Source organism: Nuphar pumila, chromosome 5 (assembly GCF_984573655.1).
Source record: "Nuphar pumila chromosome 5, dmNupPumi1.hap1.1, whole genome shotgun sequence".
Taxonomy (NCBI): domain Eukaryota; kingdom Viridiplantae; phylum Streptophyta; class Magnoliopsida; order Nymphaeales; family Nymphaeaceae; genus Nuphar; species Nuphar pumila.
The window spans coordinates 47,228,110-47,242,852 of record NC_143253.1 but is presented as its reverse complement, the minus strand read 5'-3'; the positions used below and the strand labels follow the sequence as shown (position 1 = coordinate 47,242,852).

General features: G+C 32.3%; 1 protein-coding gene across 1 annotated transcript; it reads right to left on the bottom strand.

Annotated features, from left to right (window-relative positions):
* Window positions 1-13,137: 13,137 nt before the first annotated feature.
* ZFP5 (zinc finger protein 5) lies at window positions 13,138-13,958 on the bottom strand. Its single transcript, XM_090007406.1, has one exon. The coding sequence runs from the start codon at window positions 13,931-13,933 to the stop codon at window positions 13,280-13,282; it is 654 nt and encodes a 217-aa protein (XP_089863532.1). The 5' UTR covers window positions 13,934-13,958; the 3' UTR covers window positions 13,138-13,279.
* Between the last annotated feature and the right edge of the window lie 785 nt (window positions 13,959-14,743).

Here is a 14,743-nt window from a genome sequence, read left to right as displayed (position 1 = left end):
TTTCAATTTTAATTTTTGTCAGATTTTGTTTTCTATAGAAATGGAGATTTCAGAATCCAAATTATGATCCGTAATTGAATCTGATTTGTTTTTTAATCTATTTGCTCTTTGCAAAAATTTAGTAGAATCGGATTCTGTTTCATGGTCCGTTCCGAGTTTTTTTTGGCAGTATATTCTGACGACACTGTTTTTTGCAATTTTTATTTCATGTATTTTTTTTTTGTTTTCGATATATCTGGAGATTCCAGACTCCAAAACCAAATCTAAATCCATAAAATGGATTGGATTCATGAATGAATCTAATTTCTGTTGTAAAATTTTTATTTATTTTCAATTTATTTTACTATACTAAATCTGTTAAATACCAGAAGCTATAAGAAAATTTGACAGCAATTTCCAGAGTTTCAAAGTTGTTGTTTATTTGTTAATAAATTAAGTTTTATACTGAATTTTACCATTATGTAAATTAGATTCTCTTTATTCACATGTTTAAGATATATCTGAAAATTTTGAGAATGATCTAAATCTAATTTATATCTACTTTGGTCAAATTACATAAACCTGTTCTGATAGGGAATTCTATAATAACCAATGGAAAAATTATAATTTTGCGTGTTAATTCAAATTAATGTAGAATTTCGTATTTTTGTATTTTTGTTGATTGTTTTTGCAAGGAAGAGCCATTTGCTGATTTTACAGTGTTGAAGTGAAGTGGATTTGAGTCTAAAGTGAAGAGGCAAAAATGCGAAAAGACTTTATTTTTATTTTTTAGCATTTTTCTTTTTTCTAGTTAATTAGGGCCTTTTTGGTCACATTAAGAATTTGTAATTAATTTCATTTTCAGTCATTGGGTTGTAATAAGCACTTTAATATTTTATTGTTGAACATGACAATTAGTTTCAAATTTTCTTTTTAAGGCAATAAATAATTTAAATTGAGTGGAATACAAAGTTTATCAACCCGTTTCTCGAGTTCGATCTCGGTTCTCACTACTTGTGAGAGTTGAAATTTTAAAATTTGCTGACCAACTTTCATAAATACTTTTCATAAAATATCTTTTTAAAAATGCATTGCTAAAGTATACACCAGTGTCAGCTGACGAGGTCTCGATAGCTGAGCTATGGACAATTATGGGGAGTTTAGTTTAAAGAGTCAATATAAATTTGTATGAATTATTAAAATTTAAGGATGTAAATTGAGTTTAAATTTTGGATATTTTTTAAATATTCTATGATCTGTAAATTATGTTTTATAAGTGAAGGATGTTCTTTAAATAGTTAATGAGGTTATGCAAATTTTGTACGTTTAACTTCATTCCATATGTGAATGATGTAAATGTTGTTAATTTGAATTATGTAATTATAAACAAGTGAATTATATAAGTATAAACAAGTGAATTGTGTAATTATAAAAAGGTAAAATTGTAAACAAGTGAATTGTGTAATTATAAATAGGTTAATTATGTAAATGTTGTCAATTTGAATTAAATAGGTAAAACTATAAATTTCAGAGGATGAGAAAGTCCGCAAAAAAGATAGGTAAAAAATGACCAATATTTACGAGGATGAGAAAGTCTACATAAAATATAGGTAAACAATTACTAATATTTGCAAGGATGAGAACATTTTCATAAAATATAGGCAAACAATGACCAATATTTGAGATGATGTAAAAGTTCGTAAAAAAATTTTGTGAATAGTTAACCAATATATTTGTGAATTCTTCCTAAATATGTGATTTTCCTCCTACAAAGAGTTGTGAGGTCAAAAAATTCACAAAAAAATATATGCGATTTTCCCCCATCCACATATTCAGGAGAAATTCACATATTAAGGAAAATCATAAATTTAGGAGTAAATTTGCATATGTAAGAGGAAAAATGCATAAAGGCTCAAACAATCCTAACCATCCACATATATAAATTCATGTATTTTAGAGAAAAATCACATATTTTTTATTGCAAAAAACTCGTTTCTCGTAACTCTTTGTAGGAGAAAAATCACATATTTAGGATGAGTTCACAAATGTATTGGTCAACTGTTCGTAAATTCATTTTGCCGACTTTCACATCCTTATAATTGGTCACTGTTCACGAATAATGTATGTAGACTTCCTCATTCTCACAAATATTTTTCATTTTTTTTCTATTATTTTATATGGTCTTCCTCGTCTTCTCATATTTATCATTTTTTGCCTATTATTTTATACTGACTTCATCTGCACAAATATTAGTCATTTTTGCCTATTATTTTTGCAAACTTTTACATCCTCACAAATATACAATTTTACTTGCTCAAATCAAATTGATAGCATTTATACAATTCACCTGCTTACAATTATAATTTACAATTAAAATCTATAGATATAAAAATCACCTGTGATATTCAAATTTTCAAATTACAATTCACATGTTTATAATTAAAATTTACAACACTTATAATTCAAATTCACAACACTTACAATTTAAATTAATAGCAGATACACCATTCAATGATTTATGGCTTTATAATGAATCACTGGTATGATTTACAATTCAAATTTAGAATTACATAAACAATTCAATCTAAGGCAATTCATTGATTTAATGATTTACAATTATATTGATTTACAATTATATTGATTTACGATGAATCTCAATTACTCTCAAATTTAGAAAACAATCGAAGACAAAAGTTATTGTTGTGGATGCTTTCAATTACGTTGCATTATCGAGAAAACTAGCTTGAGTTCATATAATATCTTTTAACATGTGGATTTCATCTAGTGCAAGAGCCAACTCTGTTTTCACTCCACTTGTAGCCTTTAAGTGTTTCACCCCAACTTCCTTTCACCCCAACTTCCTCCTCCTCCTCATTGACCATCTTTGCAGAAGGACTGCCTGCAACTTGTTGGAATACAACAACTAATTCTCATTATTGGTGTCATATACCATGGATGACAAGCCAATGTCTTTGCCACCGTTATGCGAGTCTTCAAGTTCAGATAGGAATATCATGGGTAATTCTTAGTTTGATATTTTATTTGTAACGAGACAAATTAGCTATCTATGCGAGGGCGATGAGGTTGCTGAGCAAATCCAAATTGCCGAACAACTCAGCTGGCCATTTAACACTCAACTTCAGTCATGTTATTTAACCAATTGTTTGACATCTTAATATCCTTCACTCCTACAACCACATCAACATTTTCCTCCTCCTCCGTGTCTTCATAGGTGCACCATTTTACCAACAGAATGAAGTTTCATTCATGGTTAGTCTTATATCACATTATTTATAAAAACATAAAAATTATCATCAATAATACTTACATCTGCCCTGGTTAGCCTGCACAATGCTACAACATATCAGACATGTCCCCATGCGAGGACCCCCCATTCTTCAATCAATCACCTCTTTACTACATGACTGACTCCATATTGCAACACAGAAATTCATGGAGACAATCATTCATCTGAGGCCTTGCAATAAATATGTGCTCCCATATCCAAATGTGCAATGATTAATACAATGATTAATAATGTTATATAATATTTGGGAATAAATAAAAAAACTTAGATACAATAAATGAATAAATACCTTTAATAACACCAATATCCCGACCATGTTTTTTTACTTCTCGCACTACTCAAACTTATATACAGGTGTGCAAATGAGGCTACTTTCCAAGGTTACAAACTTTCTATAATGTACCTATATATCATGCACACCTCAATAGGTTTGCAGGTGAAAAGGGCAAAAATATCTTACAAAAGTCAAGAATCAGAGATTTTGAATATGCACTAGATTTCGAAAAATTATGGGATATTTCAAGAAGTTTTACAAGGACAGTACAGTCATTTTCAGTTATACCAATTCATCCTTGCCAACCCGCCAACCCGGCTGACCCGTTTAATAAACGGGTTAGGCGGGCAGGTCAACCCGTCAACCCGCCCGCCAACCTGACCCGCTAACCTGCCAACCCGGTTACCCTACCCAACCAGTTTATTAAGCGAGTTGGCGGGTCGTGTCGGGTTACCCGTTTAATAAATGGGTCGGGTTCGTGTTTGCTACAGCCGACCCGTTTACCCGTTTAATAAACGGTTCGGGTTCGGGTTGAGGTATGCTGATCCGCCAACCCGACCCCATTGCCACCCCTAGTTCTATATCATGCTCGCTTGTTATAATTGGAATTTTTAAAACGTGGCCATTTCGCTTACATATCCTCTGATGCAGCCTAACTAAATTGTATGTCCTTTTTTGCGTATAAAGTTGCAGAGGCTGACTCTGAAATTCAATGCGTCCTTACCTAAAGGACAACTGGTCCAAATATGGCTATGCTTGAGTTTTAAAGAATGAACGGACTCCAAACCGCTCATAGGAAATATATATGGATATGTTTCTGGTTCTTCTGTCAAGCTTGTCCTAAATCTTTCCACATTGTTTTCAAAATTTCCATGGTAACGCTTATGGCAATCTGGTAAGTGGTACTTTTAGGTTGTGGTATTGAACCCTAGAGGTGTTAGGGAATATACCAAGTGCTCTGTCTCTATATCCATCTATATATGACGTTCAGCTCGCAAACATGCAAAAAAGAATTTAGCGGCACTTTTGGTCTCAGTTCCATTGAGACCTTCGGTGGTGATTCAAACAAACAAACATTTTAATGCTGGGGGCACCTCCACGGAGGTATTTAGTGACGCTTCAAAAGTGCTATTAAATGGTATTTTTATGTATGCGTGGACGGTGAACGCTCAGCGCACATGCATTTTCATTTATCACGGATGGGATTCAACAGTTACCACTTTTCTTTATATATATATATATATATATATAGGTTCAAAAGTTTGGTGCACATGAACCATTAGATGTGTTTATCAATGCTTATTTATTAATAAGCAAGTTTTGTGTGAAATTTATATGATGCAAATGTGAAAATTTTAACATCACATTTTAATATAATATCAACCATTGATTTTTTACCTCTTTAAAATACACATCTGATAGCAATGATGCTTAGTAAAAAATAAGTTTATATTGAATAAACAATGATAAATATAATCCTCGTTAATATGTGTGTGTGAACAGGCGTAACACTAGATGCCCAAATAGTGGATCCTCAGGTTGGACAAGTATTTTTTTTGCCGCTAAAGGCCCTGTGGTTATAATCTATTATAACTATAGGGGTTTTAGCAAAGAAAAAGACCACGCTAAAGCTTTTACGAGGATACGCATTGCATGTCCTCTCGTTCGACGAAGTAATGTCGTTCTTACTCTCATCCCTATATATATATATATATATATATATATATATATATATATATATATATATATATATATATATATATATATATATATATATATATATATATATAGGCTACTAATGAGTAGAAATCACTCTTTTCTTAGATCAAATGTTACGAATGTGATCTACATGGTTTGTTTAGTAGGAAACTCATTTCAAATAATGTGATTATGACAAGTAATTATGTTCTTAAAGGGGTAAAAAAATCAACGGCCAACAAATTACCAAATTTTATAAATCAAAACATCACATTTTTACATCAGAAAAGCATGATCCAAGGTTTGATCCATAGCAAACAAGCAATGTTGAACACATCTATATAGTTAGATTGAGTCGATACAAGTTACACCTCTAATTTCTTGCTCATTAGTTCCTTACCTTCATTAGTAGAAAATATTTTCCCATATATATAGTAGGTGGTGGCAGCCCATCATTTTTTTGGCCTACCGCTAGCCTACCATGCTTTTGAAGTGTGTTTTTCATGTTTTTCTTAAATCAAACCATATAGATATGTTTTACATGCTTGATTTTATAGGAATAAATTCTGGGATCATCCGATTCTATAGGTTTTTATAAGGTTTAAAAATGGATGTTTTAATATTTTTATAAATAATCAAGGCTTATAAAATCACATTTTTTATCTAAAAAATATCATTCAAGTGTCATTTCCAAACAAATGAATTATGGCAAACACATTGCATAGTAAGATTTATGAAAACAACTTGGAAACACCCATTTTGTTTACAACAGGTTATATATATATATATATATATATATATATATATATATATATATATATATATATATATATATATATATATATATATATATATATATATATATATATATATATTTATATTGAGTGGTAGCTGCTTAACCCATACATGCTCAATGAAAACAGACTCACCTCAGGTTGAGCATCCATTGCACGTGCGATGGATGAACATTTTGGCCTTTATTGGTGCCTTTGTAGGGTCGCTAAAAACAATTAAAAGATGATGGGTGTGTCCCCATAAGGGGGGGCTTTTAGCGATGTTTTGAAGCGCCACTGAAGCATCTTTTTTGTGTTTTAAAGTGCTTTGGAACATTTTTTTATGTTGACTGTCCATCATGTGCACACAATAGATGGTCAGCACACGTGGGTTCCATTTAAACCGTTATGGATTAAGCAACTACTACTATATATATATATATACCACATTAAGCTAGTTTAGTTTAAAATTAGATGGATTGAACTATATTAAAATAACTAAAATAATGATATTTTTTAAAAATACATGATTAGTTTTTTAGGCAATATAGGCCTTTTGAACTTAGAAGGATTAAAAAGCCAAACACCTTTCCAAAAATGTAACTTTATAATGTTATCAAAGTTACCTTTTTTTACCTCAAAAAGTTACTTTATAAGGCTATCAAAGGTACTTTTTTTACCTCGAAAAGTAACTTGCATTTTGAAAAATGTCATTACTTTAAAAGTGTTCTTAATCATTTTAATATGGTTGAATTCATCTAATGTTAAATACAACTAGTTTAATATTAGATTAACCTTATATATAAAGAGAGAGAGAGAGTAATGTGTATTTTTCATGTCATTAATCAATGTATAGACTTAGGATGCTAGATTCGGATTTGACTAGGAAGTTCAATTTTTTTTCAAAATGGGACACAAAAACACAAAAATTTTTAAATTTTAATCAATAAAAACCTTTTTTAATATTTTATCAATAAAATTTACTTTTTATTAAAATAAAATTAAAATATTTTTAAAAAATATTAAAATAAAGTTGTATGTGTCAATGTTTGTCTCAGCTTGTTTGAGTATGTCACCAGGAAAGCGCAACCAAAATGGTGTGTTCCTGTTACATAACCATGTATCTCCAAAAACTCCTTTAGAAAACACACTTACATGTGTTTTTGCTTAATCTTAACTAGTGGATGTGAATTAGTAGAAAACATGTATTAGTTTAAACAATTTTTATGTTTCAAATTTTAATAGCATATATTGCACCAAAAAACTTGATGAACTAAAAATCAAGTATTCTTCTTAAATTGATTCTATCTGAAGCATGGTAAATGGTAAATAAGCATCTGCAGGTTTGGATTAAGCAAAAAACACCAAGTATGATTTTTAAAAAGGTCTGGGATGGTTTGGAAGATACACATTACTCTCTCTCTCTCGCGAGCGTTTATATATAGGGTGATAGCTTTCTACCACGCAGCTGGCCTGCTACTACTGGACTCGTGCTTTGTAAAAGAGCTTTTAATGGCACACAAAAACATTGCTAAAGGTCAAAAGACCTTCGCATGCAAGGCTGCGTGTGCAAGTGATGGATGGTGTGCTAGAAAGCTTCCACTTTTTGTTATATATATATAGGGTTAATATTTGGTGTCTTTAAAGTGGGGTTGCAAGCATATCAGATTTTAGATCCCAAAATACATTGGAAATATCAAGTTGGATCCGGGACGACAACCAAATTTTGCAAATTTAGCTTTCGGAATCCGACCCGCAGCCCAACTTTGAAGACACCAAATTATATGGAACTATTAAGCTGAAAATCATACATGATTTTTTTTAATTAAATCTTATAGATGTGATATGCAATGTTTGCTTAGTAGGAAATGAGTTTTGAAAGCAGGTTTTTTAACGGCTTAAAAAATGAACGGTGTATAATGCACTAATCTTTTATGATTCAAAAAATCATATTTTTGGATCAAAATAACAAGATCCAAGTCTTGATTTTTAGCAAACAAACCTTCTTTTAACACATTTATGCTGCCAGATTGAGTTGATAAAGCTTGAACCTATGATTTTTAGCTCAATATATATATATATATATATATATATATATATATATATATATATGATCATGTCGCCACTACCTTTAAATGAGTTTTCTTTTTCATTTTTTGTTGTTTTCATGAAATTAACCTTATAAATATGATTTACATGCTTAAGGTTAGTGGAAATCAATGGACTACAATTTTTCATACTTTTCTTGGTCATGAATTTATATTTTTTTATTGAAAAAACATGATCTGATTCCCAATATTTTGAATATGTTGCATGAGGTCAGATTGGATCAAAACAACCTGTGTGCCATGAAGATCCAGAGGCGTATGTCCGTAATGGCACCATTACCAACTGCTATCCCATAGAAGGCCATGGTGGAGTGGCCTACCTCCCGCACAGTCAGGGCCTTAACTTGGGCCTAACTGGATACTGTCAGCACATCACACACGATTATGAGCTTACAACAACACCCCTTACCTCTTTATTAAGAAAGGATGAATTCGTTTGGTCGGCCCAAGCCGATGAGGCATTCCAACGCCTCGAGAAAGTCGTGCGAAGTGCACATTTTAGTGCTACCGGACTTCTCAAAGGAGTTTATTATTGTGACCAATGCATTGGATGCATAGTGACAAAAGTTTTTATCGGCAATTTCTCATTTTTCATAAACTCTCAAGAAATTGAAAAAATTCCATAAATCTCACATTTTTTTCAGCAAAATCTTGGCAATAAAAAATTAATTAAAAAATATAAAAATTATTTTTTTATAAAAAAAATATTAATAAAAAATATTTAAAAATAAAAATACAGGATTTTCCCCAATAAATAGCCATTTAAAACGTAAATAACGCGTTTAAATCGCGGTATATATGTTTTTTCATAAATCTCGAGATATTTTGAAAATCTCACAAGAAATTGCCGTTTTAAACTTTCAGGCAATTTCTCACGATATTATCGTGAGATTTTCATAAATCTCGCTATATTTGTCACACTGATTGGATGTAGGTGTAGGTGTAGGTGTAGGTGTAGGTGCTATACACAATTCAAAATTGGCTGAGCCAATGACAGAAGTCACCACCAAATAAAGGTAAACGTTATCAAGTACAAAAGGTGATAATATAGAAACAAATAAGAGTGAATGTTTAGTGCACTCAAAGCAATCGAAGTGTATAGTTGGGTAAACTAATCATAACCTCAAGTTGCTGCAATCGAGTCTTCTTGGGAATAATCTCCCTAGTCTTCTCGTTCATCTTAGTAGAAAGGAGAGCGCTTCTCCAACCTTGTTAAGCATAACTCTCCTAAAGATCATTGAGCTGTTTTTGGAGTTAGCATAGATGATCGCCTCATCGATGGCAGCCCTTTCTGGTCCAAAGGCTCCCTTTCTTTCTCTACCTTCTTTCATGTATGACAAATTCATTGATTGCTTTTTGCCACTGAAAGATCTTTTTCAAGAACGCCAAAGCGATCCTTGTTGTTAAGCTAAGGGTGAGAGGTGAACTCCTTGACAACTTGCTCCAATCTAATAATTGGAAACTCACCCTTACCAGCAACCCTTATGCAATTGAAGAGTTTGCAGCTCATTTTGTAATAGCTTTTTTCAACCTCCCTCAGGAAGTATGATAAAAGGAATAGCCTGTCTTCTATCTAGTCTTGAGCTCGGTATCTTCATTGCTGATACTGTGATTTACACTGAGTCATCTATTAAGAAGGGGATAGACAACTTATTTTGCTCCTAAATTCATTTAGCTTTTCTCTATAATTACTTTTAATACCACCACCGTCAAAACTCGAATGCTTCCTCCTTTTGGATTTACTCCTCTCTATCATTGTTTTTAGCTTCAATCGACTGGAAGCACTTCCTTCCAAGTCTACTACCTCTGTTGGTTGCCTGTTTTAGGGCATATATATATATATATATAAAGGTGCTCCGAAAGCACCTACTCCTACCTAATAAAAGCTTTAGTTTTTCAATTTTCATAAAGTTTTTTTTTTGTTGATCAGACCCCATATAGATATGATCTCCATGTATTTTTTTAACTTGAAAATAAGTTTTGGATCTTGTGATTGTGACATACATGCAGGGTTTTCAAGATATAAAAAAAATTCATGGCCTACAATGTACAAAAATTTCATCATTTAAAGTCTTATTTGTGTCTAAAAAGCATGTTACAAAGCACGATTCTTATCAAATAAACAATGATGGACAAATCTATGAAGCCTAATTGAGATGTTGCAACCTACATCTATGGTTAGCGTAGGAGCTCCTGGAGCACCCTATATATATATATATATATATAAGAGAGAGAGAGAGATTAGGGTGTATAGTTGGACACCCAAAAAAGTTCAACAAAGTGAGTGGTGCAAATTTTTTTGCACTGAAAAGGGTTTTTAGGTCTGTCTTGACCACCACAAGGCCCTTTTTTTTGACATGCGGTGCACGGCCATGCATTTGAGCGTCGTTCGACTTATATGGGTTCAACACTATATATATATATATATATATATATATATATATATATATATATATATATATATATATATATATATATATATATATATATATATATATATATATATATATAGAAAAAGAGAGAGAGAGAGAGAGTAGTGTAGCTTTCACACCATTTATCTTTCCAATCATCCTAGACTCCTTTACAAAATATACTTGTATCTTTTGCCTAATCCAAATCTGTAAATGCGTTTAACATTGCTTACTAAAAATCATGTTTTGGATCAAATCGATTCAATAAGAATTCATAATTTTTAGTTAATCATGCTTTTTATTCCATATATATCGTTGATTTTTTTGTTGAGATAAAAACACATCTAAACATTAAAATGTTGTTTTCCACTAAATAAATCGTAGAGTTCACATATACTAATTTAGATTAAACAAAAAACACATACAAGTGTGTTTTCTGAAAGGGTCTGGAATGGTATGAACATTACTCTCTCTCTCTCTCTCTCTCTCTATATATATATATATAGAGAGAGAGAGAGAGAGAGAGAGTTAATCTAACATTAAACTAGTTAAACCTTATTAAAATGACTAAAATACTTTAAAAAAAATGAAATTCTTAAAAAATACATGATTACTTGTTGAGGCCAAAATGATAAAATTTGATAAGTTCATAAAATTACCTTTTTGACAAAGGTATTTGACTTTTCATTGCCCTTCAAGTTCAAAAGACCTATAATGCCCCAAAAAGTAACCGTATATTTTAAAAAATGTTATTTTTTTAAAAAATATTTTAGTTATTTTAATAAAGTTGAATCATTCTAAAGTTTAAGACAACTAGTTTAATGTTAGATTCGCCTTATATATATATATATATATATATATATATATATATATATATATATATATAGGTTTTGGATTACATGATTGTCATGTATAAGCTTGTTTTCTAAGATCTTCAAAATCAACGACCCACAATCTCCCAAAATTTCATAACTTAAAAAATCTAATATTTAATATTAAAAAAACATTATCCAAGGCATGAATTCATTATGAGGAATGATGGAGAAGATGCAACCTCCACCCACGGTTTATAATAGGTGGCTGTAGGTGCTCTCAAAGCACCATAACATTATATATATACATGCTAAATGGTTTTTCCAAAATTTTCAGTGTTTTTTTCCTGATTCCAAACTCAACGTGTTTGGCATTGTTGATTTACTAGAAATCGACACCCAATATGTGATTTTGATGAAAAAAATGATATTTGAAGCCTAAAACATTTACAAAGATTTTAGAACATTGATTTTTCGAACTTGATAGAAACCTCCTCACATGTGGGAATCAAATGCTCCGAAAACTGATCTTTATAAAATCAAGGGCGTAAATCACATCTGTACAGTCAGAGTTTAAAAATAAAATGAAAAAGGCTGAAAACCCCCATTTAGCATGTTTCATTTAGCGTGTTTGCATCCCTAACTAACTAATATATATATATATATATATATATATATATATATATATATATATATATATATATATATATATATATATAGTTTTGAAGGTCTAAAACCGTTGAGACATTGTTATCTGAAACTGATTTGTTTTAAGCTCCATGCTTACATGAGATCAGGAAGATATTTGGTGTTGCTTTACGAGATAGAAGTTCTAACAATACCTCAATGCAATTTGCTTCTATTGTCAATCTTTTTGAGCCACTATCACAGGGCTTTCTAAACCACGCCACTGCTCCATCAAGTCTGTTTTTTTTTTCAAGGAAAAGAAAATGCTCCATCAAGTCGGTTGTAATTCCCACTAGGATGGATATATTAAAGTTTTCCTTGTAAGTTTTAATATAGTGCAAGACGTGAGTACACATGTGGTTGTGACAGTAATATTATTTTATTGCAGCTCCTCGATTACGACCTTGATCTTATCAGAAATCTAATGACTGTTCTTTACAGACTTATCACCCTAGATCAATGCTTTATTAAAAAAAAAAAGCATGCATGAAGAATTTGAAGCCTGATTCTCTGTTAGTCTGATTCGAACATTTTCTTGGTAGAATGTGGCAAACTGTTGTGACATAATGGATGAGACCGACACTGGTATTTTTCTCTTTCCATACTTTTAGTGACGGATTACCATCAGATCCAGTTTAGGGAGATTGATGGCTACTGTTTTGAGCAAGCATTTTATAAAAAATGACTCATTGTCTCGTTCCATTTGGATTTGTTATTTTCTGGCATCCGCAATTTATCCTTAAATTGTGGTCCACAATTGCAAACATTGGTACCATAAAGAGATCAACTCAAGGGTCACTTGTTACATTGGTGGTGCACCTGACCGACACAAGGATGCGTGGTGCTTGGAAGATTCTGTGAAATGATGTATGCCCATTTATTTTTAAGAAAAATGTAAAACCCTTTGCAGATGATGCGCTTTTCTTGTTTAATGCCCACTTCTCGGTATCTTATTTGATATGTGACTTTTAACAAGAATAGAAATTCCCTTCTTCTTTTTTTTTGCTAGTTAATTCCCTTTTCTTTTGCCAGTTAATCACATAAATTGGATGCTCATGTTTTCAGCGGCCATTTATGCAAGCAATAAGGAGAATAAACACCATGTCACTATTCATTTATATGTATATATATATATATATATATATATATAGGTAACAAACAACTGTAATGGTGAAAAACTCAATAGAGATATCTTGTTCCTACTGGTTCTGAATGGACACCTAATTCCTTTTATTGGTTTGCATGGAAATGCCCCCCAAGGAGCAAAGGTTTATTTGCAGTAATCTCTTTGAAACTCGTCTTCACTGTGCTGAAGTCCAGCGCATCTCTCATGGAAGTTGCAGAAGAGAGTGATGATGGGTTTGATATGAAGCTACTGAGGTGCAGGCCTTCATCAGAGGTGCCTACCTCGAACCCAGGGGATTCATCCATGATACATGAAATCACTGAGCGGCTAGGTGTGGCATCTCCAGCAACAACATAGTCGGTTAGATAGAAACTTGGATCATAACTGCATGGAGCAACAACAGCATGCCTCTTGAAACCATAGCTCTGCAAAGGATGAAAGTAACAGCAGTTGAGGCTTCCCTTCCTTGCTTGCAATTGCAGCCTCTTCTTCATCTGCCTCTCCTTTTTGTGTGCATTTTGGTGTCCCCCTAAAGCCTGCGAATTGGCAAACTCCTTGAAGCAGAATTGGCACTCATACTTCTTGTTATGTTTTTCATTTCTTATGCTTTCCTGCTCCGCTTTACAACCATTAGTAACATTATCTCCCACCTTTTCCTCAATGTTTTTGGCAAGGCTCCCATGAACATGGGTGTTCAACTCAAAACCAAATAACCTCACCTTATTTTGCAGCATCTCCTTGATGCTACCATCTTCCATCTCTTCCTTTGGAAGCCTTTGATTAACAAATAGGAACCAAGGAAACCAATTCTCAGCTTCTTCCTTTTCTTCTTTGTTACATATATATATACTGCACCATAGAAGCCTTTAGAATGAAGGCTAATGCATATAATATGATGGGAATGGGACACAAGTTTGTATCATTTCATCTCTCCTCATCTATTATGGGGCTGAACACTTTGCCATATTATAATTGATACGCCCCTTGACTTTCACCAATAAAGGGATTCTTTCTGTTGAACAAGGAAAGCAATCTGTGCAGTTTAAGAGTTGTTTATTACCACAAGACCACTTGGTGACCAATATTTTAAACCAACATCAAGTGTGAATGCCAACAAGGTGAAGAGTGCACTTCAAGTCAAGAAGGCCGTATCTACCTACAAGGAGTCTTTCAATCATGCAATCAATCTCAAAGTAAATCCATTTTTTCTTGCTTGACATTAACGCACCAACCCTGTGGGCTTCTGGACCAATCTTATTGCTCAAAGAAGAACCGCACCAACATGGTGAAAATTAGTCAATTAAAGCATGCTACAAAAGAGTTTTCTTTCAAAGGGATTGTAGCAGAAAAAGTCTTAAGAAACAATATATTGCTAAGTAGACTTAAGCATTTTTTTCAAGATATAATATATATTAAGCAGTCTTAAGCATTGTTTAGAGTCTTTTAGACTTTGCTTGATAGACCCAAGACTTTGGGATTTGGAGAGCCAGCTTGATTGGATCTGAGTTGCTTGACCTAGCAGGAACTGATTTAAACTGCAAGTTGACAGTCAACCTGGGCACGGTCAT